This window comes from Helianthus annuus, chromosome 3 (genome assembly GCF_002127325.2).
Source record: "Helianthus annuus cultivar XRQ/B chromosome 3, HanXRQr2.0-SUNRISE, whole genome shotgun sequence".
Taxonomy (NCBI): Eukaryota; Viridiplantae; Streptophyta; class Magnoliopsida; order Asterales; family Asteraceae; genus Helianthus; species Helianthus annuus.
Genome location: NC_035435.2, coordinates 23,860,671 through 23,886,110, shown reverse-complemented (window position 1 = coordinate 23,886,110; position 25,440 = coordinate 23,860,671). Strand labels below are relative to the sequence as shown.

The 25,440-nt window shown below is 34.3% G+C and overlaps 2 protein-coding genes across 2 annotated transcripts; both read left to right on the top strand.

Annotated features, from left to right (window-relative positions):
* Window positions 1-5,817: 5,817 nt before the first annotated feature.
* Window positions 5,818-9,428, top strand: LOC110898896. The gene is made up of 5 exons (XM_022145750.2): window positions 5,818-6,422; window positions 8,102-8,452; window positions 8,611-8,754; window positions 8,840-9,220; window positions 9,303-9,428. The coding sequence occupies exons 1-5, from the start codon at window positions 6,044-6,046 to the stop codon at window positions 9,338-9,340; spliced, it is 1,293 nt and encodes a 430-aa protein (XP_022001442.1). The 5' UTR covers window positions 5,818-6,043; the 3' UTR covers window positions 9,341-9,428.
* A 9,764-nt stretch (window positions 9,429-19,192) lies between these two features.
* Window positions 19,193-19,774, top strand: LOC110901450 (ankyrin repeat-containing protein NPR4). Its single transcript, XM_022148277.2, has one exon. It carries the CDS (start codon window positions 19,193-19,195, stop codon window positions 19,772-19,774), a length of 582 nt encoding a protein of 193 aa, XP_022003969.2.
* The last annotated feature ends 5,666 nt before the right edge of the window (window positions 19,775-25,440 follow it).

Here is a 25,440-nt window from a genome sequence, read left to right as displayed (position 1 = left end):
CCGTAAGCGTGTCCAAAAATTACTATAAATAGCCGACCTTGGGACTTGCCTTCTTCCTTTAAAACGACGTCTAAATTCTCTGGGTACGTCGAGTGAGAGCTGAAACAGTATAATTAAACACACACGATCACGAAGTGCTGCCGCAATCAGGGTAATAACTCGATCGCTATTACGATTCAATGTCCGATCGATTATAACTATCCAACGATTGTTCGAGTGCTGCTCAAATTGAGCTTGTACTTTGTTGATTCATCGTGATTTCGACTTGAATATTTGAGTGCTGTTCGAATTCGGACTATGCTCTGTTATTCGTTGTGAATCCGTTGAATTATTAAGTATTGCACTTAATTAATCGTTGTGAGGGTTTAATCTCGTGAATTGTCGTAACTGCTGAATTAGTTACTAACCCGTTTGTGTGTGCATTGTTGTTAAAATAGGTTAATCCAGGCTAATCAGTAGGCTTATATCTTGCTCGTTAAATCCGCAATGTGAGTCATTCTCTTTTTATCAACTGTTTTACAAAACTCCAAATTATTTTCAAAGTTATAATTACAGGGATTAAGTCTTTGTAATCACCATATTACAACCGGTATGTGGGGTTTTGTATACATTACTTGATAATCTTCACCATTGGGGCAGCCATTGGGTGATATGACCATAATCACAGACACCATTGGACATATGGGCCAATGGGTCGAGTGGTAAAGTACCGTGGGTAGTTGGTTTGATATCAGAAACATTGTAATCGCTCTTAATACTGTAAATTATAACAACCATTTGGTTTTCAGTAAAATTAATGATTCACTCAGTATTTCCCCGCTGACTAAATCTTTTTCAAACATGTTTCAGGTGATCTGTTGTGATCCAAGAAAAGTGCCGTGAAGCACTACAAGCTCTGAGAAGTGGCTCAATGTGAATAAATAAAGAAACATGTTTTGAGAAATAAAGATTTCCTGGTGAAATCATCTTATTGTAAATTATGGGATTTATCCCTAAAATTTATGTAATATATTAAACGGGCGTTTTTAGTATTAAAAGATCCTGCATTAAAAGACTTCTGTTGTCGCCTAAATTAGATACCGCAGGTTTCCTGTCCCGCGGCTCTTAAACCGGGTCAAACCGGGGGCCGAGGGCCGTGACAGGACCTAAGCTAGGGCCTACCCTAGTAATCTCGCGGGCCGCGAGAGATTTTGATAAAGGTGTCGCGGGCCGCGAGCCGGCCATTGATCAAGCTATATAAGGAGGCAGAGACCTTTAGTTCAGTTGTTCAATTCTTTTCTTTCTAAATGTCCCTGTAATAGCAATAGTGTTGCTCAATATAATACCCCTAAAAAGCGAAGCTCTGCCTCGTCGTAAGTATTATAACCCCCGGTTACGTATTACTTACTCTACCCTATTGATCGAGGGCTCCGTAATGCATGTCAAGGCTCTACTGACTCAGTCGTTGGAGTTCTGTCTCGGGGGTATGGCTAATGTAAATTGGGTTATCTTACTAACACGTGTGCATTGTTTAATTTTAATAGATTATAACCAGGAAGTCACCAAAAAGCAGTATTATTATCTAAGTCAACAAAGTGAGTACATTCTCTTTTTGTAAACTCTTTTTGTGAGCCATTCTCTTTTTCTACCAAACTGTTTTATCGAAACCTTAATTATTGTAAATTATGATAATAGTTATTGAGTCTATGTATTCTACAATTACTGTCGGTATGTTGGGGTTTTGTATATATTACTTGTTACTATATTGTGAATAGTAGCATGACCACAAGTCAGGATTGACAGTACCGTTGGTGGTAATTGGGTAGATATAAACATTGTAATCACTCTCAATACTGTAAAGATATAAAAGTTTGTTTTGATTGTTCTGGGATGCACTCGCCAGTATTTCTTGCTGATTACCCTTCGCACAACCTATCTTCTTCGTTATTATATCACCACCACCATTTCATTAACAAACTAACGTTCATGTCACGTAAAGAACCGAGGCCGATTCCACCTTTATCTTTGCGGCCGATGTTAAATTGTTTAACGTCGCTAGTAGTGGCGGATTCATCTGGGGCCGATTCCACCGATCCCCCCCCCCCCCCTCATTTTTGCAGAGAAAGTCTTCATTCATAATTGAAAAGTGTGCTTTCAATTGAAATATCCATGTATAACTGATAAAAATGCAAAGTTGTACAATGACACAAAATAGGGCAGCTTCAACATTCTTTTTCTTTGTTTTTTTTAATCTCTTGATCACTTGATTTGAATATAAATTTAATTGCTAATTTGCATAAATACAAATTTAAAATTGTAATATATCGCTTTGTGTTGATGGTTTGATCATTTGGTGACTTCAGATAAAGAAAAAACAAGGTGCATATTTGTTACCCACTTACCCATTAGAGTTATAATCTTACTTGTTTCATTTAAGCTTGTCGGTTGTTAGGTTTATGTAAATTAATTAATATTTGTTTTTCATCTAAGAACTCTTAACAAGTTTTTAAAGATAAAAGTTTCATCTTCAAGTGATATTCCATCTAATAATAGTCTGACCCCTCTCTCTACTCTTGGTGTCTAAATTAGTTGATTTAAATAAGCTTCTTTGGAATCCCGCTGATAGAAAAAGGATTTTTGATTACATCCAAATCAAAGAGAGGAAATAAAAAGAAAATATTGATTAAAAGAACAATGCGAACTAAGTGGACCTAACTTTCAAAAAAACCAAAATAAAGCTAGAGAGGAATAATCTTATTTAATGAAATTATTTACATATCATAACGATAATGATTGAGACAACCATAATTTTTTTTAAAGGCTATTATATCATACTCCTAAATCACACTTAGCCCACAATATCTCTATATACAATTAGAAACTTTTAGAAACAGTTAGACTATCCATAATAAAGAATTATAAAAACACATAAAAACGTGACTAATTAGCTGTCACATTAATAAAAATATACATTCTTTGAAAAAAATCAAACGCACCCGTTAAAGAAACTAAAAAACATCAAAAAGAAAACATTGTCACATTATCACTATTTTTTTTTTTTTGCCATTCCAAAAAAAAAACGTTCCGAAAAAATCATTAGTTTTCAAAATTTTAACCATTCATGCTCTCTATATATTAGTATATATGAAAAGTATACGTGGAAATCACCAATAGTTTTATTTTGAGCGACTGTTTGGAAAAACAAACAACAAAAACATTTGCTAAAAACAAATCCATAATAACAAAAACACGGTGACATGTCAAAAACATTCTAAAACGTCTTCTAAAAACATGTTTTGTTGATACTCTTAAGGGCAAGTATTTAAAGAATAAATAGTCTTCCTTTTTCGACTTTGATTTTTTTATATTAACTGGGTTTAAACAAGTTCGCCGCGTTGCAGCGAATTTCTTTTGTTATTTAGTTTGTGTTTACATGTGTTTTGAAATCACTACGAGCGTGTTGCGAACGGAACTGCTGACAAGAATAAAAACAAAATGTAGAAAAAAACACTAAAAGATAACCGAAAGAAAATCAACCAAAAAAGTTGTATGGTAACGATGTTGTTCGTATGAAATCCGTGGTCAAGGATGAGCAAATTGTTCTGGGTACCTATACCAAATTTTCCGAACAGAAAGATCTTAAGTACCAATTCGATACAGTCTTTTGGCGTTCCTGGTACCGGTTCACTACCGTTTTTTACCTTCATATACCGGTACCGTAACCAGTATTTTCGGTATTAGTACCGATTCTGTATCGGTTGCACCGAGCTCATCTCTACCCCTGAATATAAAAAAAGAAAAAAATTAAAAGTTGAAGAAAATCAAAAAAAAAAGTTGTACGATACCGTTGTTCATTCGGTAACCGTGATAAGGGATGAGCAAATGGTACCAGGTAGCAGCACTGAATTTTCCGAACCATAAGATTTCCAATATCAATTCGGCATCAACTTTTGCCGTTTTCTGTATTAGTGCCGGTTTTTACCTTCATGTACCGATACCGAATAGGATCGTACCGGTATTTTCGATACCAGTACTGTTTGGATACCAGTTGACACCAAGTTTATCCCAACCCTTAATATTAAGAAAATGATTAAAGTTAAAAAGTTAAGAAGATAACTATTATTATAATATTAAAATAATAAAAGTATTAAAAGACTATATACTATTATAATATTAAATCACTATTCATTTCGATTCGTTTACTAATATTCATTCTAATTCTAATTTACTATATATTATATATTTTGAATATTGTATATTAATAGTTATTCTAATTTACTATATATTATTACTAGGTTATAATCACGTGTATTACACGAGTTAAGTAATAAAAAAAATTAAATAGTTAATAACGAAGATTTAACAATTATAAAACGATATTTTTAAGACGCTTTTCTAATATCCGAACAAAATTGTGTCATGTATAATCAAAACTTGTGATGTTTGTCAAGTTTATAAATATGAAAGCATTTGAACCGTCGATTAGAAGATCGACAAACTGTATCATCAACTTTCTCGCGAGTTTTAACAGTAATGTGAATATACATTTAATAACCCAATTTTTATTTAAATAATAGTGGTCTTAATTAATTAATTCTAAGAAAATATTGAAATGTCCAGATTAGGCATATAGCAATTAGCCAATTAGATAAACTTATAGCTACAAAATAATATTTAAATTAATTAGATAAGTATAAATTATCGGTAATTATTAAATAATATAACTTTAAAATTTAAATATCTTGATGTGAGTTGCATCTTAAAAGAGGATAGTTGTTTTTAGATAAATTTATTAATATGATGTTGTTATAACGTCTAGTAATTAATCAGTGACAATTATAATAGAATATTTTAATATATATTGTTGTACATTTTTTTAGGTTATATCATCTATTGATGGGTGTATAATCTAGTTTATTAAAATCAAAATATCTAATGTTGCTTTGGTAAGTTTATTTTTATTTTAATATTTTTTTTCAAAATTTAATAATAATCTTTAAAAAATGTTATATTAAATTTATTTTATTTATGATATAATTATTTATAATTAAATATATCTATAATTAAATATGAGAAACATATATTAAATTTAATAAATTAAACTAAATTAAATAATAATTATTGATAATTAATGATGGTCTAGAATAATAATAAGTGTTCCTCCGGTTATTAAATTTTGGTTATGACACAACTTTACTATTTAATTTTTGTACACTTTTTACTCTTATGCTTTTGATCATTTACAAGTTTGTCATAAACCATTTTTTCTTTTACTTTTACTTCAACACTTTTTTACTTTGAAGTTTGGTCCGTATACTTTTCATCTTTTACGATTTGACATTTTACGTTTCGGTCTAAGTCTTACGAGTTAACAAGCTGCAACGCGCATTTGTGGTTCAATGCTTTTACGTTTTTTAATTTTTTTTGCGGTTTAATTGCTCCGTCGCAATGCGCGGGTCCTAAGTCGACTTAGCTATTCTTTTATGTATGTTATACGTTTCGGTCTAATTTTGGTGAGTTAGTACGCCGGAATGTGTATGCGTATTTTAACGTTTTTACGTCTATTTTTGTTGTTCGGTTTAATCACGGATCCTAGATACTAGTTTCTTATGAAATATACACTAAAAAGAAAAAAAAAAAACACTTGACAAATCCAGCCTTTCTTATAAAATATGTACTCAAAAGAAAAAAAAAATCACATGACAAAGCCAGCCTTCAGAAAATGACAAGTCCAGCCCTTTCTTAGAAAGATTATAACGTATACGAATGGAATCCACAACTGAATAATTTTTTAACAACTATTTTATGATGAAAGATTGCTTACATATGCAAAGTGCATCATTGCGTACGTTCTCTTTCGGTCTTCATTTTTTATTCACTGTGATCGCCAACTTGAGTTGTAAATAATGCATCCATCTCAAGGCTTCTTAATCTCTGGATCTGGGAAGGGTGTGAACCAATGAGAACGTAGTAGCTTATAAATAAACCCTTTGTCAAGTTGTGAAATGTGAATTACCTTCAAGTATATTTTTTTCCCACAAATTCAAAAGAACTTGTTTAGCCAATGGAGATGGGTGGTTCATCGAATGCTCTTGATGTTTCTACACCAACACATGATATGAAATTTATGCAGGCATCAAATATCAACGTCTCCAACTTTGTTTCAGTGAAGCTTTCCGGGGGCAACAACTATAAGATCTGGAAGGCCCAGATGCTTTGCCTTATAAAGAGTCAGGTGTTGCTTCACATCATTGATGCTAACCATCCTTTTCCGGTGGATAAGGGTGTCCACATGATTGAGCAATATAATGAACTTGTCAAAGGTTGGATTTTTGGTTCTGTGAACGAAAATGTGCTCAAGGATTTGGTAGACTTGGGTACGGCACAAGAGGTGTGGATGAAACTAGAATCCCTCTTTAATCTACCAGTAAGTGATACAGAAGGTACGTACTCCATATATTTGCTTTCCCGAAGTAGAAATGTGAGTGAACAGTGACTCGACTTTTCGCAGGGTCGTGTAATTTCGTTTTTATTTAACACTTGAATTTAGGGAAAATCACGATATTAGCCAAAAATTGGTCAACTTTTCAAAAATAGCCATTGGAAACGGCTCAACGAGCCTTTTCAAAAAGCTGAAACGGCTTAAAAAGTTCTTTCAGTTCAACCAATCTATAATTGCCACGTGTCTATTTGAGATCTTTCAACATGGCTTAAGCCTTTTCAAAACGGCTTGAGATCTTTGAACATATGGCTTAAGCCTTTTCAACACGGCTTGAGTCTTTCAAGATGGCTTAAGCCTTTTCAACACGGCTTGAGATCTTTCAACATATGGTTTAAGCCTTTTCAACATGGCTTAAGCCTTTCAACATATGGCTTAAGCCTTTTCAACACGGCTTGAGATCTTTCAACATATGGCTTAAGCTTTTTCAACACGGCTTGAGATCTTTCAAGATGGCTTAAGTACATAAATAAATGTAATTTTTATACTAAATAATAAAAAATATAACTTTAAAAATCTCGTGTATTGTACGAGTTAAATATGTGTATTACACGGGTATAATACATGAGTTTTTAAAGATATTACTTTTTTACAATACACGAGTTTTTTTAAAATATTACATTTTTATTATTTAGTATACAAAATTATATTTATTTAACCCGTGTAATACACATAGTTTTAAAGGTATAACTTTTTTAATTATTTAGTATATACAGTTACATTTATTCAACTTGTACAATACACAAGATTATTCTTAAGTACATAACTTTTTTATTACTTAATATATAAATTACATTTATTCAACTCGTACAATACACGAGGTTTTTAAAGTTATATTTTTTATTATTTAGTATAAAAATTACATTTATTTAACCCGTGTATTACACGTGATTCTAACCTATTAATTTTTTATTTTCAAGTTAAAACTTTCAGATTTTTTTAATTGAAATTTTCAAGTTCTCACATTTAATTGAGATTTTTTTAATTATTCGTTTATATTTAAACTATGTTGAAGGATCTCAAGCCGTGTTGAAAGTTTTCAAGCCGTGTTGAAAAATCTTAAGCCATACCAAGTCGCTACACTAAAAATCTCAAGCCATGTTGAAAAGGCTTAAGCCAAGTTGAAAAGGCTTAAACCATATGTTGAAAGATCTCAAGCCGTGTTGAAAAGGCTTAAGCCATCTTGAAAGATCTCAAGCCGTGTTGAAAAAGCTTAAGCCATATGTTGAAAGATCTCAAGCCGTGTTGAAAAGGCTTAAGCCATATGTTGAAAGGCTTAAGCCATGTTGAAAAGGCTTAAACCATATGTTGAAAGATCTCAAGCCGTGTTGAAAAGGCTTAAGCCATCTTGAAAGACTCAAGCCGTGTTGAAAAGGCTTAAGCCATATGTTGAAAGATCTCAAGCCGTTTTGAAAAGGCTTAAGCCATGTTGAAAGATCTCAGATAGACACGTGGCAATTATAGATTGGTTGAACTGAAAGAACTTTTTAAGCCGTTTCAGCTTTTTGAAAAGGCTCGTTGAGCCGTTTCCAATGGCTATTTTTGAAAAGTTGACCAATTTTTGGCTAATATCGTGATTTTCCCTTGAATTTATCCTTTCTGAAATATAGAAATGAAATGCAGGTGTTCCATCGAATGTACTTGATGTTTCTACACGAACAGAAGACTTGAGATATATGCTGGCATCAACTGTTGATGTCTCCGACTTTGTTTCAGTGAAGCTTACCAACCACAACTATGATGTCTGGAAGAGTCAGATTCTTAGCCTCATAGAGAGTCACGATTTGCTTCACATCATTCATGCAAAAGCTCGTTTTCCATGGGATAAGGGTGACCCCATGACTAAAACGTACGACAAGCTTGTCAGAGGTTGGATTTTAGGAACTCTAACCAACCATTTATTCTTTCGAGGTTTCCAAGTCTACCGACCGGTACAATTGTTGTGGAGGGGCTTAGAATTAAGATATGCTGGTGGTACGTACTCCATTAACTGCCATACTTGTTTTTGATTTCCCAGTATAATTGAGGCCGATGTAAGTCGACTTTTGGTATGGCCGAGTAATTTTCTTCAATGGACCATCTTTATTTGACTTTTGAATTTATATCCTTTATGAAATTTAAATAAATTTCAGGTGATTTAGCAGACAAAACAGATGACTTGAAATACATGCAGGCATCCAATATTGACGTCTCCAACTTTGTATCAGTGAAGCTTTCTGGCTGCAACAACTATCATATTTGGAAGGATCAGATGCTTCACCTCCACTTTTGGCAGGGTCGACTAATAGCTTCAGTGAACCTTTTTTTTTTTGTCTTTAAAAGCTTATAATATGCTTTCTGAATTATTGGAATGAAATGCAGGTGAAGAATATTTGAATCCGTATGATGATTATGTAGCGAAACAAGAGTTGAAATATATTAAGGCGTCAAATGTTAATGTCTCCAACTTTGTATCAGTGAAGCTTTCTGGGCGCAACAACTATGAAATCTGGAAAGCTCAGATGCTTTGCCTCATATGGAGTCAGGGGCTACATCAGATCACTAAGGACGGAGCTGGGGGTGGTGACAGCATCACTAAAAATTATCACAACCTTGTCCAAGGCTGGATTTTCAGTACTATGAATGACCAAGTGCTAGAAGATTTTTGTGGCTACTCTGTCGACATACCACATATATGGAGTAAACTAAAATCAAAATTCGGAAAACCTCTTGAAACAAGGGATGTCTATGCAGAAACAGAAGGTGTGTACTCCATTAACTACCACGTATTTGATTTCCCATGCTATTTCCGTTTTTGAAATATTGAAATTAAATGCTTCAACAGATTCAGTAGGATTTATATTCAGAACAGGATCCGCATGAGATATTCCAGAAATAGAAGACACGGACAACAGCAGACTAAAGAAAGAGTTATACGAAGCTGCAGTTGACGGGTGTTGGTGGAAAGTAAAATCCATACTGAAAATCAATAGAAACGCTGCCACTGAGGTCATCCATCCAAATGGCAACACGATCCTTCACGTAGCCGTTGAAATGGGCAATAACTATTTAGTAGAGAAACTGCTGGAGTTTTTAAAAGACCCAGAAGTTATCAAAAAGAAAAATCTAAATGGTTTGACAGCATTACACGTTGCTGCAGTGGTTGGTAACACAGATGCAGCGCAACTCTTAGTTCGGAAGAGGAAAGAACTGTTGGTAATTCTAGACAGTTACCAAGTGGCACCATTCCATAGTGCGTTTCACAATGGGAAGCTCAGTACATGTGCATATTTGTTGGGATGCGCACCACCTTCTGACTCAAGTACCTATTCAGATGACGAACGGGAAGACGCTCTCATTGCAGCTAGTCTCACAAAACAATATGGTGAGTATTTATACTGTTTGTGGCAAATGTGTTGGGTTGACATGTAATTTCGAGTTGACTGGTTGAATTGATTGTCACGACCCCCGACCCACCCTGGACGGAATCGGGTGTCGTGAGCAGTCCCGTGGTACCGGTGATTATTTTTATTTTAAAAACATTGCAGCGGAAATTTCATCAGGACCGTGAGTTAGGAAAAAAAATATCAGAGTTTAAAAACACCGGATTTTATTTATTAAATAGATGGGATAAACCCATGTTTTACAAAGGTAGCTTTTAATATAAAAACGATATTTCTTAATTTTGATTTAATTAATGAAATAAGCCACTCCTTGAAGTCCTTCAGTGTTGGATCTAATCCTTACTCCAATCTACTGTAATTACCTGAAACGTGTTTTAAAAAGGTTTTGTCAGCGGGAAATACTGAGTGAATCATTCTGTTTTCTAAAACGACCCGTTAGTTATAATTTACAGTATTAAGAGCGATTACAATGTTTCTATCAACCAATTATCAAGAATGGGTATTTGTCACTCGATTCATTTCTGTGACTGTGGTCATACCACTATTGGGTCCCGTTGCCCTAATAGTGACGGTGTACTCACACAGAGTAATAATAACTCACATAGAGTAATATTCACTCACATAGAGTGATAATAACAGTAATGTGCACAATACCCCACATACCAGCTGTAATTTGGTGATTACAAAGACTTAATCCCTGTAATTATAACCTTGAAAATAATTTGAGGTATTGTAATACTTTACTCACAAACTGTGAGAAAACAATTTAAAAAGGAGAATGACTCACAAACTGTGAGAAAAGAGTTTACAAAAGAGGAATGACTCACAAACTGTGAGAAAAGAGTTTACAAAAGAGGAATGACTCACATTATAATCATGCAGATTCATACGGCCAAAGTTTAGTCTACAGATAAGCCTTGATATATTGCAGATTTATACAGGTAGAGCTTAGCCTATTGAGTTAGCTTTGTAATCTAGTGCACACAACTAGGTAGGTAACTTAATACAGCAGTTACGTCAATTCACGAGATTAAACCTTCACAACAATTAATCAGTGCAATACTCGATAATTCAATCGGATTCACAACGAATAACAGAGCATAGTCCGAATTCGAACAGCACTCAAATATTCAAGTTGAAATCACGACGAATAATCAAAGTACAAGCTCAATTGAGCAGCACCTGGACTATCGTTGGATAGTTATAATCGATCGGACATTGAATCGTAATAGCGATCGAGTTATTACCCTGATTGTGGCAGCGTTTCGATAATTGTGTGTGTTATGAACGAATTCTGTTATAACTCAGCGTATACAGCGAGTTTTTCCGTCGTTCAAGTGCCAAATTTCTAGTCCCAACCCCTTCTATTTATACTGAAAATTTGACACCGTCGCGTAGCGCGAGGGGTACCCCCATGGGCGTCGCGCTACGCGAGTGGTAACCTATTTTCTATAGGTAGCTTCGTGTCTAAGTAGCTTAGCTGAGTTGATAAAATTGTGAAATTCAAAACGGCCAGCAAGTTATTTAGATAATCGTAACTAGGGTTTTGCCCCCCCTGAGTTTTTAGGGGCCCTGTTCCTGATTCTGATTGTTCTGGAACTTTTAGGGTTAGTGCAGAATTACTTGGGTTTCTCAATTAGGGTTTTCTTAATAGCTAATTACCATCCTAATTATGGATTTTAGTGGCAGTTGTTACATCCTCCCCACCTTAAGAAAAATCTCGTCCTCGAGATTTACTGGAATAGATGAGGGTACTTTCGCTTCATTTCCGATTCCAGTTCCCAAGTGTATTCTGGTCCTCTCTTGGATTCCTATTTGACTTTTACTAGCACTAGTCGTTTGTGCTTGAGAAACTTGACTTTTCTATCTTCGATCTGTAGTGGTTTCTCTATAAACTTTAATTTTTCGTTCACCTCTACATCTTGAAGAGGTACTACCAGGGATTCATCAGCTAAACATTTCTTGAGATTGGATACATGAAATACATCATGTACTCCAGCCCATTCTTCTGGTAGTTGTAACTGATAAGCTACTGGTCCTATTCGTTGAATCACGGAAAATGGTCCAACTTATCTCGGACTTAGCTTTCTTTTCTTACCAAATCGTACTATACCTTTCCAAGGAGAAACTTTTTAAAAGTACCTTATCTCCTACATGAAATTCTAAAGGTTTACGACGATTATCTGCATAGTTCTTCTGACGATCTCGAGCTGTTTTCAGTCTTTTCTTGATTTGAGTTATTTCGTCAGGGGTTTCTTGTAAAATTTTAGGATCTGATAATTAACTTTCTCCTATTTCTGCTTAACAAACTGGGGTTTTGCACTTGCGTCTGTACAATGCTTTGAATGGGACAGTTTCGATACTTGAATGATAATTATTGCTATAGGAGAATTTAATTAAGGGTAAGTGGTTATGCTACTTGAATGGTTATCACACATGCTCGCAGCATGTCTTCCAAGGTTTTGAATGGTTCTTTTACTTTGTCCGTTTGTTTGGGGATGATAAGCTGTACTTAAATTTAGTCGTGTTTTCATTGCTATTTGGAAACTTGTTCCAGAAATGAAAAGTGAAACGACTATCTCTGTCCGATACAACGGAGAGTGGAACTCTATGTAAGGATACTGTTTTATCTATGTACAACTTGGTTAACCTTTCTATGCTAAAGGTTTCTTTCATAGTTTAGAAGATGAGCTGATTTGGGTAAATCGATCCATGATTATTCAAATCACTTTATTACCTTTTCTGGTTTTGGGTAACTTAGTAACAAAATCTATTGTTAAGAGTTCCTATTTCCATATAGGCATTTCTAATTGTTGGAGTAATCCTGAAGGTTTCTAGTGCTCTGCCTTAACTTGTGAACAGGTGAGACACTTAGATACATGACTGGCTATGTCCATTTTTTATTCCTATCCACCAAAAGTTATTTCTTAAATCTTGGTATATCTGGTTGTTACCTGGGTACATGGTATACCTAGATCTATCTAGAATCTTATTTCTTAATTTTCCCTGCTTAGGTACCCAATTGTTTTCTTAGGGAATCTCCAAATTCTATCACTTCCTTGTTTTAATTCTTTGGCTTGTCCTTTCATTCCTTCAGCATCGTCTTTGATTGTTGTTTCTTGAATTTTCTTTAGTTGCTTCATTAAATCTAACCGTAGATCTTAATCTAAGAGCATGGACTCACTCTTGCTTTTCATGATACTTATGACTTAAAGCATCTGCAACTACATTTGCTTTTCTTCGTGATACTGGATTTCACAGTTGTACTCATTTAGGATTTCCATCCATCTTCTTTGCCTCTTGTTTTGCCCAAATACGTACCTTTATCTTTTGTGATCTGTATCTACAGATAATATCTGCAAATCTTAAGGGCAAAATTATAGTTTCTAATTCTCAATCATGAGTTGTAAAATTTTCCTCGTGCTTTTTCAAGTGCTTGAAGGCATACGCAATTACCTTTTTGCGTTGCATCAACACACATTCTATTCCTAATTTTGAAGTATCACAATATACTTCAAAATCTTCAGTTTCTTTTGGCAATGCTAAAATTGAAGCACTTGTTAACCTTTGATTTAATATCTTAAGAGCTTCTTCTTGTCTAGGTCCTCACTCAAACTTAACTATTTTACAGGTTAGCTTAGTTAAGGGTTTAGTTATCTAAAAAAAAAAAATCTTTAATAAATTGTCTATAGTATCCAGTTAAACCTAGAAAACTTCGAACTTTTATGGCTGTTTGCGGAACCCTCTATTTAGTAATTGTTTCTAGTTTAGAAGGATTCACATGGATACCTTCGTGATTTTCCACATGACCTAAGAATTGCACTTCTTGTAGCCAGAATTCATACTTCGAGATTTTGGCGTACAATTTCTCTTTTTCTTAACAAAGTTAAGAGTGCATGTAAATGCTTACAATGTTCTTTTGACTGTTGGAATAAATAAGTATGATAACTTAATTTATATACATTAAATGGTTATTATTATGGTTGGATATTGGTTAGTGCTGCCTTGTTTAAGCATAGGTGATCAGTCCATGCCTAACTAAGGCTAGGCTACTCAATATCTGCTCCTGACAATAACCAGGGTATTTAAAATACTGATATATTATCACAAACTTAAATCGGAATAGGAGGTGAATTTGTGTATCATTATCTGAGTATATGATTGTTTTAAGATTGCTTATATTGAATAAATTAATAAGGCAAATTTAATATAAAAAAAAAATTTAAATCCGAGATTAGCGTAATCTTCAGATTTTGTGGAGATGTCACCAGAGGGTGATCGTGATCAAAGAAATATTTTAGTGAAATCGAAGGCCAAAAACATGTTATAGTTTCAAGAGAATCAAAGTGCATATTGGGATTATTTTGAATTTGAATATGATGGCTTAAAATATCATATGGGACCTGGAATTGAATACGAATTGTGAGCAATTTAACTGGGTTTGAACAAAACGAGTGGTAATAAGGAAGTTCGGACATCATTATAACAGAAACCATGGAAAATCGAGTTTTTCAAGAAATTCATTGATTTGATATTAAAGAGTCATTGCTTTGTAAAACGAGGTTTTACTATGCAAAGATCAACTATAGCGAAATGATATTTGAACTTTTGATTAAACAACAATTGGTATAATGTCCTCCTATGGTCTTCCTAATTTGAATGAACCATACGTACAATGAACGTGTGGTTTTACCAAGAAATGTAAAAATTTGCTACTAGGAAAGAAATCCTCATGGTATGATGCCTATTAGAAGGAGTAGAAACACGAGAGTTTAACTTATTATAGGCAGAAGTCAGAATTTTAATAATATATTAAACTTTACTTGGATTTCCGTGTGATACTAGTGTGATGTTATTATGGAATGTCGAAATAAAATAAAATAGAGAATTTACAAAGGTAGGTGATTCCTTTTTGCAGTGTGATTATGGAACGTACCTTAGCGAGATTTGTGTCGTTTGTAGAATCGTGTGGCAAGAGTGTTTCTTTCTAATTAGTAGTTTTCTACTGACAGAATTAGTATTGGTGTCATCGTGTCCAATTTATACTTTTCAAAGGTCTTGCCTTGGAAAGTCGTGTGTGATATATTTCAACGTCTGTGGACGTATATTTTAAGTTTCATGTGTTTTCTTGTGCATTAGCACAACTTTATATGTTTCTTACTTGTGCATTGTAAATTTTTATACTTTCGATGATATCCCTTCTTTAAAGGGTTCTTTTTGTATGAGTTACGAGGTAAATAATAAAAAAAAAATAATGTTTGATATTGGAAAAGAGATTCCTGATAAAGAATTCTAGACATGGATGCTTGTGCTTTACTTCAACTTGTCAATCCTTATGGGTTTTTGGAATTTGCTTATAGATATACCTATCTATATAATCACATATTTCACATGCTGAAATAAACATACCATTTATCAGGTCAATGTATTTAACAGATTCATATTTCCAAGAACCACTCAGGTATTTGGTCATGATACTATTTAGGGAAATCTTGTCACTGATTTGACATATCATTTACCCCGTCTTATCCGGTTCATGCCGGAGCGGTAATCTCAATATGTCCGGTCAAGCTGGAGAGTCTGCTACTCTATACCCAGTTTTGCCGGAGAAAATTTTCTATTTCCCATAAATAGTATCTTTTCAAAAAGTGCCTCTTTTATTAGGGCTTTTATACAGAATCAAGGAAATTTGTATTCCCATAACATATCTTATTTTAGACCAAATAATATCAATAAGCAAGAATAAATAGCAATTAAGTGCTATTGCCTGCTAACCGTCATACCAGTATCCATTACATTATACTTATATAAGTAATTTATCTTAGAATTTATTTTAAGGCAAAATTCTTAAATTCAAGTCTAAATACCATCCAGAGTGCCATCAGATAATATTAAGTTTCTAATTCTCCGTTTCACTTTAGGTATTATTATAATACCTAATTGTGTAAACCAGTAGCTTATCTTATACTAAGGCATCTTTTCTTATGTTCAAGTCTAACTGCTTTCAGCTGTGCTACCATTTAATAGAAATCTCCTAACTCTTTTATTTAAGCTTAAGTATTGTTATCACAACACTTATAGGCTTAAAGCAGTGGCTTAGCTCTGATACCACCTTCTGTCACGACCCCCGACCCACCCTGGACGGAATCGGGTGTCGTGAGCAGTCCCGTGGTACCGGTGATTATTTTTATTTTAAAAACATTGCAGCGGAAATTTCATCAGGACCGTGAGTTAGGAAAAAAAATATCAGAGTTTAAAAACACCGGATTTTATTTATTAAATAGATGGGATAAACCCATGTTTTACAAAGGTAGCTTTTAATATAAAAACGATATTTCTTAATTTTGATTTAATTAATGAAATAAGCCACTCCTTGAAGTCCTTCAGTGCTGGATCTAATCCTTACTCCAATCTACTGTAATTACCTGAAACGTGTTTTAAAAAAGGTTTTGTCAGCGGGAAATACTGAGTGAATCATTCTGTTTTCTAAAACGACCCGTTAGTTATAATTTACAGTATTAAGAGCGATTACAATGTTTCTATCAACCAATTATCAAGAATGGGTATTTGTCACTCGATTCATTTCTGTGACTGTGGTCATACCACTATTGGGTCCCGTTGCCCTAATAGTGACGGTGTACTCACACAGAGTAATAATAACTCACATAGAGTAATATTCACTCACATAGAGTGATAATAACAGTAATGTGCACAATACCCCACATACCAGCTGTAATTTGGTGATTACAAAGACTTAATCCCTGTAATTATAACCTTGAAAATAATTTGAGGTATTGTAATACTTTACTCACAAACTGTGAGAAAACAATTTAAAAAGGAGAATGACTCACAAACTGTGAGAAAAGAGTTTACAAAAGAGGAATGACTCACAAACTGTGAGAAAAGAGTTTACAAAAGAGGAATGACTCACATTATAATCATGCAGATTCATACGGCCAAAGTTTAGTCTACAGATAAGCCTTGATATATTGCAGATTTATACAGGTAGAGCTTAGCCTATTGAGTTAGCTTTGTAATCTAGTGCACACAACTAGGTAGGTAACTTAATACAGCAGTTACGTCAATTCACGAGATTAAACCTTCACAACAATTAATCAGTGCAATACTCGATAATTCAATCGGATTCACAACGAATAACAGAGCATAGTCCGAATTCGAACAGCACTCAAATATTCAAGTTGAAATCACGACGAATAATCAAAGTACAAGCTCAATTGAGCAGCACCTGGACTATCGTTGGATAGTTATAATCGATCGGACGTTGAATCGTAATAGCGATCGAGTTATTACCCTGATTGTGGCAGCGTTTCGATAATTGTGTGTGTTATGAACGAATTCTGTTATAACTCAGCGTATACAGCGAGTTTTTCCGTCGTTCAAATGCCAAATTTCAAGTCCCAACCCCCTCTATTTATACTAAAAATTTGACACCGTCGCGTAGCGCGAGGGGTACCCCCATGGGCGTCGCGCTACGCGAGTGGTAACCTATTTTCTATAGGTAGCTTCGTGTCTAAGTAGCTTAGCTGAGTTGATAAAATTGTGAAATTCAAAACGGCCAGCAAGTTATTTAGATAATCGTAACTAGGGTTTTGCCCTCCCTGAGTTTTTAGGGGCCCTGTTCCTGATTCTGATTGTTCTGGAACTTTTAGGGTTAGTGCAGAATTACTTGGGTTTCTCAATTAGGGTTTTCTTAATAGCTAATTACCATCCTAATTATGGATTTTAGTGGCAGTTGTTACATTGATGAACTTGCATAAACATTAAAACATATAGCCCAATTAATTATGTATATGAGTCAACAGCTTGAGGGGTTGTAAACAGGTTGTTAACAAGTTAAACGGATATATATATAAATGGGTTAAACAGGTCGAAAATGGATGTATATATATACATACATACATACATCTAATTTATTATATGTAATTACAAAAGGGTTGATGCATTAACGTGTTTTTATTAAACGGGTTAAATATGTCTATCCGAGCGTGTTTTTAAAGTTGATATTTGAGTCATATAAAGAATAAGCACTCTTTGTTATTACATCATGTGATTAGATTAAGGTGTACTCATACTTATTCCTATTAATATCATGCAGATTTAGCTGAGACATTGCTCAACAAATTTTTCGGTTGTGATCTGGAATATGATGGGATATTGATGGCAGTAACTGTAACCTTCCCAACTGATCTTAGCTTTATGGAATCTTTAATCTATCCATGTATATCTCTAATTCAGAATAAAAATCTATAAACCTTGTATATACATTAATTTATTCCACTGATACTACTATGTCTTCTTGTAGCTTTTCTGAATGTCTGGCATAAAACAGTCATGGGAGTTTCTTTATTGTTTCACTCTAATTTGTTGGATAGATGTGTCGATGACATCTTACCAGTAGCTAAAATCTTTAATAACACGTGCTGCAACTGGTTGGGGAAGAATTCTATGATATTACTTGGTGAGCGATTCAACTATATATGTGTGTGTGTACATTCTTGACGTTGTTTGATTTATGTAATATTTTTTTGTTATTTCTTGTGCAGTCCCAATAGTCACACTTTATCCAATATATAAGTTGATTTGTCTCTTCATTCTAATGCTACATTTAACCTTCTCTACGTTGTACTTCCTTGTTTGGAAGTTCCTTGCAGTTACCGGTACATGATTACACATTAATCTGCTCATTACCATACCATCTAAAGATGGAATCTAGACATAACTTCCTCTAAATGTTTTAAACTGTAGTGCGTCCAATCAAGAACATTGAGAAAAAGAAAAAAGAGTATAAAGAAGCAAAGAAGATTTTGAGCTTGATATGTGATCAGATGGGCAAAGAAATGATGGTTACCGTTCTTCACTTATTCAAGCTGTACTCCAAGGTACTTATGAAGTTGTTGATGAGATTCTTTTTAACTCACCACCTACAATAAACTGTGAGAATGATGAAGGGTACAACATTATTCAGTTAGCTATAATAAACCGTTCAGAAAAAGTGTACAACCTTATCTATCACATAATTGAGCGCACAAAGTCTTATAAAGGAAAAGAGGATTCTTTTGATAATACTCTTGTACACTTGGCTGGAAAATTGGCACCTTCATTTGTACTTGAACGTACTACCGGTGCAGCACTACAACTACAACGAGAGCTTTTATGGTTTGAGGTATGTGGCAAAAAATATGTCATCCATCATATGGTTCACTTTGTTCTCTAGTTGCATAAAAAATATTTCATCCATCTATAGGAAGTGAAGAAGCTTTTCTTACCTATTGAACTTACGCGTCAGAATAAGTACAATGAGACACCAACAATGGTGTTCACAAAGGAACACTTGGATTCGATTAAACAAGGAGAAACTTGGATGAAGACGACTGCAGAATCATGTAGCATCACTGCAGCATTAATCGTCACAGTCGTATTTGCAGCAGCAATCACTGTACCTGGTGGTAATCAAGAATCCGGTCTCCCCTTGTTCAAAGAAAAATCTGCCTTCACTATCTTTGCTGTATCCAATGCATTTTCACTGTTTACATCCGCTACCGCGCTACTACTGTTCCTATCAATCCTCACCGCACGTTTTTCTGAAAAAGATTTTCTGGTTAGTTTACCAAGAAGGTTAATTTTCGGTCTGTTAATGTTATTCATCTCTACAACAGCCATGATGGTAGCCTTTGGTGCAATCTTGGTCCTTGTCTTTTGTGATCAAAGACCATGGATGCTAGCACCAATATGTGCATTTTCTTGCTTGCCGATTTCAGTTATTGTTACTATAAAAGTCCCTCTGTTAGTAGACTTGATCCAATCAACATATTACCCCATCTTTGGTAAGCATAGTTACCTTGAATCTTGTAAAGTTAATCGGAAAAACACCGTATTTATGAAGTATGAGTAATTCAGTTATGCTTTGCTATTAGTTGTTGAACATGATCATAACTCAGTGTGGTTGAATAAGCATTCGACCTCTTTTAATTTCTAGATGGTACTCACAGCTTTGTAAGCTTAATGTTGATTGTTTACCCGGTATCGTTAACAATGTAAATATATTTGTCATTCTATAAGATGCAAATTGTTTAAGTGCATTCAAGTAATCTATTTTCTTCTAACAATTTTTCTTTTCATTTTTTTAAATTAGCTTAAGACGCGTTTAACCTTGTAAGATTGTGAATTTATGTAATTTTTTCAATTATACTTTGAAAATAACTTTTATGGAAGCATAACAATTTATGTATTTCATAAAAATTTAAGGGTTTAAATATAACTAGGACTAGGGTTGTAATTGAACCGAACGTTCAACGAATAATTCGTGAACCGTTCGACAGGAAGTTTGTTTACGTTCATTCGTCTAATAAACGAACGAACATGAACAAAGGTCGTTCGTTCACTTGTGTTCATGGACGTTCGATAACATGTTCGTGAACGTGCCACTACTAGAAAATGAGCCTAATGCAACTTTTTGGACGTAACCCTTTTCAATTGTGTTGCATTTTAATCTAATGCAACTTAGTTCAGCATAAAGGTTGCGTTAGAAGATTTAATGCAACTTTTTTTCATAAAAAGTTGCAAAGTTTAATAGAAACTGCAACCTTTTATTTTAAAGTTGCAAATTTTACTAAAAAACAACTTTTTTTCTTGAAAGGCTGCTTAGTTTATTGATATTTACAACTTTCGTTAGAAAGGTTGCATAACTAAAACTTAGATGCAATTGTTATGTTAAAAGGCTATGTAATTCAATGAAAATAAAAAAAAAAAATATAGATAGTTTTGAGTTGTAAATAATAGTTAACTCTAATTGTTATTTTGATGACATTTGGTATTAAAATAATATTTTTAATATGATAAAATATAAGGTAGGATAAATTTTGATCGAATCTTAAGAAATAAATAAAACACTTTAATCATATTAGAAAAATTGCAAATGGATTTCATGAAATTCAAAAGGTTAAAAATATTTTACCATATGTTAGCATGCATATTTAATTGCATTTTAGGCATTTATACTATATATATTGCATTATTTTGGAAAATACGTGTTTTTTTGAAATGGAATCTACTTTGGACGTTTTAATGATTTTGTAGGCACGGAGTGATTGCGAGCAATAACTAAAAGGTCGAGTAGATTAGGAGCTTTGAAAGATGAAGAAGCTTATACTAATGCGAAATCAAAATTAGAGATTGAACATGAGTTGAGCTCAATAAATAAAAAGGTTTTGATGAATTGTAATTAGTAAATATGGGCTGAACTAACAAGTCCCTTTGGGCTGCCAAGAAGAAAAAAAACAAAGAAAAAAAGAGTTTGGCAAGTAGACAAAAAGAAAGAAGAGTATATCATCACCAACAACTTGGACGCATGGGGGGACCATCTTTTGACGAGAGCTGCGGGTGGAAGAAGAAAAGGCATTCTTTTTGGACATGGGTGATTTTTCGAGAACAACAAAAAAAAAAAAAAAAAAAAAACTATTAGTTTTTGGTTTGGTAAGTTTCAATTTTAATGTTTCATTCCTTATTTGTATGGGTGTTCTTTTTATCCGAAACCCAAAACCCGAAACCCGAACCCGATGCCACCCGACCCGAAAAAATATGATATCCGAATTATCCAAACCCGATAAATGGTTAAACCCGAACCCGATTGACATTATTCGGTTCGGTGAATGGATATTATTTTGGAATATCGGGTTCACCCGAAAAACCCGACAATCTTGAAAAGCATTTTCAAATCCCGATATGTTCTAAGTTAATTGAGAGTTGGAAGGTGGGAAAATGGGATTATCTTTTGTTTATGTGTTTTGTCTCATCTCATATGTAAAAATATCTTTGGTTTGTGAGCATAGTAGTATGCAACGTCTCTATCTATTTAGAAATTTCAAAAGTTAAATATTGTATGTATATGTTATCTATTTACAGATTTCTAAAGCTATATGATATGTATTATATCTATTTATGTTTATATATATTCAAAAGCTTATAAATTTCAAAAGCTAAATATTATACGTATCTTTATCTATTTAGGTTTTGTGACAACCCTCACAAAACCAGGTATCCGTACGACTTAATTAGCTATTAACTGTTGCCTAATTACTGTGCTTAACTGAGATTTCTGATAAACTGCTACTTGATTGTTGATACATGTACATGTCTGCATCATACTTTGATTTTTCCTGTCACTACATCATTTATTTACTGAACTCTAGTGACAAACTTGATGCACAAAAAGCACAGTAGCACTAAACGGATACACAGTGAACATGCTGATATAGCCAGCATCAGGCAGACACTGCCTCTAAAGGCCTGAATGAGCCAAAATTATTTTACTACACCCATAGTGTGTGTAAGGATACAAGGGTTGTATGATTACGTCTCTAGGGATAAGATATAGAGATTTGGATGTGCCTAAAACATACTTTAAGCACGGAACACAGCACTTTTATTTACACACTAGCTTCTAGCTAATTAATAAAGTGCCAAAATACAAGGAATTATTCCCGACACTTTGCTGAATAAATTGTGTCGCTAAAAATATTACTTACGACGCTTAAAGGATATCTTAAGCACTTTAACGGATTCCTATCCAACCGAACAACCGGACAATACCCGGAACATAAAAATATTGCTAAAATTAATATTGATACTATTCTGAGCCAGTTAGGGTCCCTGATTACCCTAACACCCGTATCATAACGCAATAAACAACTAACGAGGTTAGACCTTTATGTAACCGACTTAACATAACTGAACCATAACTGTTTAGTTGAAAACGAACCGGGTGGCCCCACCACCCTAACCAATCGGCCAACAAGGAAGGACAAGGAGAGGACAACTTTTGATTATTTTATTTGGCTATGCGGATATCTAGAACGAGAAACCGATGGACAATAACGACAATTTTCTCTATTTAATCTCACTTCTCACACACACTAACACACACTTAACAAAATCACTCTCTCTCTCCCTTGCCCTCTCCTCTCGGCCGAACACTCACACAACCATCCATCCATTTTCGAGTTCGAGTCTCTTCATTCCAAGTGCATACAAGTCTTGAGGATCGCGTACGACGAAGCTCGGAACAAACGGAAGTTGAAGGACCTCGCGCATTTGCTTTTATCCACACCGTTTTCGACTAGATTCTTCCCTAGCCTCGAGCTAGAGGTATATTGTTTAAAACTCGTTATTAATCGTATCTAAAGTGGTTAAAAGGATTTTTATCGGTTAAATGTCGGTAACCCGCTTCATGAATCTTTAAAGTCTACTAAAAAGTGAAAATCGCTGGATAAAAGAACATAACGCGTGTAAAGGTCGTAGTATTTGAATATGTTGGTCTTTATGGCCCGATCTACGATGTGGTGGCTCTCATCATCGTTTAACCCGACTTTGTTAGGATCACGTATCTTGACATACACTTGTTTCTTTTGTACAAGGGTTAAAAGGTGAAACTCCACCACACGGGAAACATGAACTTGTGTAAAAGTATTTTAACATGAAAAATAGTATTTAAAACGAGCCGATCTACGTATGTACAAGTGGTATATTCGTAGGACCGGGTGTTGAGAAAATCATGTTTTATAAAAGTTGTATAACAGGTTAACAAACGTGATTTTTATAGTCTACAAGTGTATAAACACTTGTGAAATGAAAGATCCGACAAAATAACAATTTTTATAAAAATTGTCGGAAGTTGTAAAGAGTGATTTGTTCCAAAAACGGGGTTTTTGCAAGAATAAACTATTTTATACATAGATCCACTAAATATAACGAGATCTACATAATAGTTTTAGAAAAACTACAAGTTCATGTAATATTGTGATGTTACATACTAGTCTACGAATTCGAAGTGTCGAAACTTGCTGATTATGTTGGAAATTGATTGATTGAAATAAAAGAAGTGATTTTGTAAAAGAAAATGATACGCTTGAAAGCGTGGCCACCTCCAGTTACAGGGGAAACTCTGGCGAAATTTTCTAAAAATATAACACTTAGAATTATTTACAAGTGTTAGACTACTTTTGACATGTTTTCAAAACTATATTTCGCCATGACTTTATTTATTAAATAATCGGAGGTGGGATTTTCACAAAACCAAACGTGATAAATATATATTCGGTAAATATATTTTGTCACAACACTGTTTATGATTATTTTGTGAAAATGTATAAATATTATTTTTAGAGTAAAAATAATATTTACTAACTTGTCAAACCCAAAATAATACAAACGCTTATACGACAAGCATAAAAGTTACAGCGGTAATTTTTATTACCACCTAATCATTAAAACGTAACTTACGCATTACGCGGAAATATTCACCAACACGTATGTTGTCAACGTATTATTTTGGAAAGTATTATGTAAAGAGAAAATATATTATTTTTGAGAAAAATAATTATATTTTGGAATGAGAAATAAAAATATATTAAGTGGGACTTAATGAGATAGTATAAATACACATGTATTTAAATCCCCCATCCTTGGGAAGGAAAGTAAAATACCAAGTATGTACACGAAACGGTTGTCTAACCGTCTCCTAAAAATATAAGTTATAAAGCTAAGGCACGGCCATCCGTCTAATAGAATTAGCACCTGTAGGTCGTTGCACAGCTTCGGATATTCAGATTACTTGGTAGAGATACGCATTCACTGTGAGTTCATGTCCCCCTTTTCTCTAACTGTTTTCAGTTTACTTAACTGCGGGGGTGAAATACATGTTACTATGATTTACGAGTACTTTACAACGGTATGTTTAACGTAAGGAGGTGTTATACGATCATGTGAGTGGATAGGAACAACATGGGGCCATTAGTCCTCATGGAGGGACCGAGGGACAGGAGCGGTAGATCTATCTGGGTGTAGCGAGCCCAGCCCCCGGCCAAACTAGAAACGGACCGTGGGGTGACTTTGTCCACATACTTTGCCGTGGCGAAATCTGCTAGGTTTGAGTCTCCCTATTTGCACTTCACATATGTCAGTGGCCTTGCAAACCATTGATGATCACAAGTCCTCTTACACTGCTACATACCACAACTATTTTTCTTATACTCACAAAGGTTTTACATACTCACTTACGCATGAACTCGCTCAACATTATTGTTGATTTTTCAACTCACATGTATATCAGGAAATTAAACGGATCTGGCACGGTATGGAACGTTTTCCGCTGCACTGGTCATGAAGTCATCAGGGTTTAGGGTTGTGTCTCTTACCTGGACAAGACACAATCCCTAAATCACGTTTATGTTTTGTTATAAGTTGTAATGTTACTGAACAAGGTTATGGTTGCATGTTAAAAACAATGGTATTGTATGATGTTTTCAAAAACTTAATGGATGACTTGCATGGTTTTTAAATTCATATAGCTTTGTTATGATTAAGCTATGGTATTAAGAAGTCACACAAATTAACCACGCTTCCGCAAAGCCAGGGTGTGACAGCTTGGTATCAGAGCTCTGATCATAGCGAACTAGGATTCTTTCTCGAGTCTAGACTATGATCACTAGGGCTCTCACGAAAACATTTTTCTGCATACCACTTAAGTCCAGATCCACAAACTTTTTACAAACAAATGTTGAG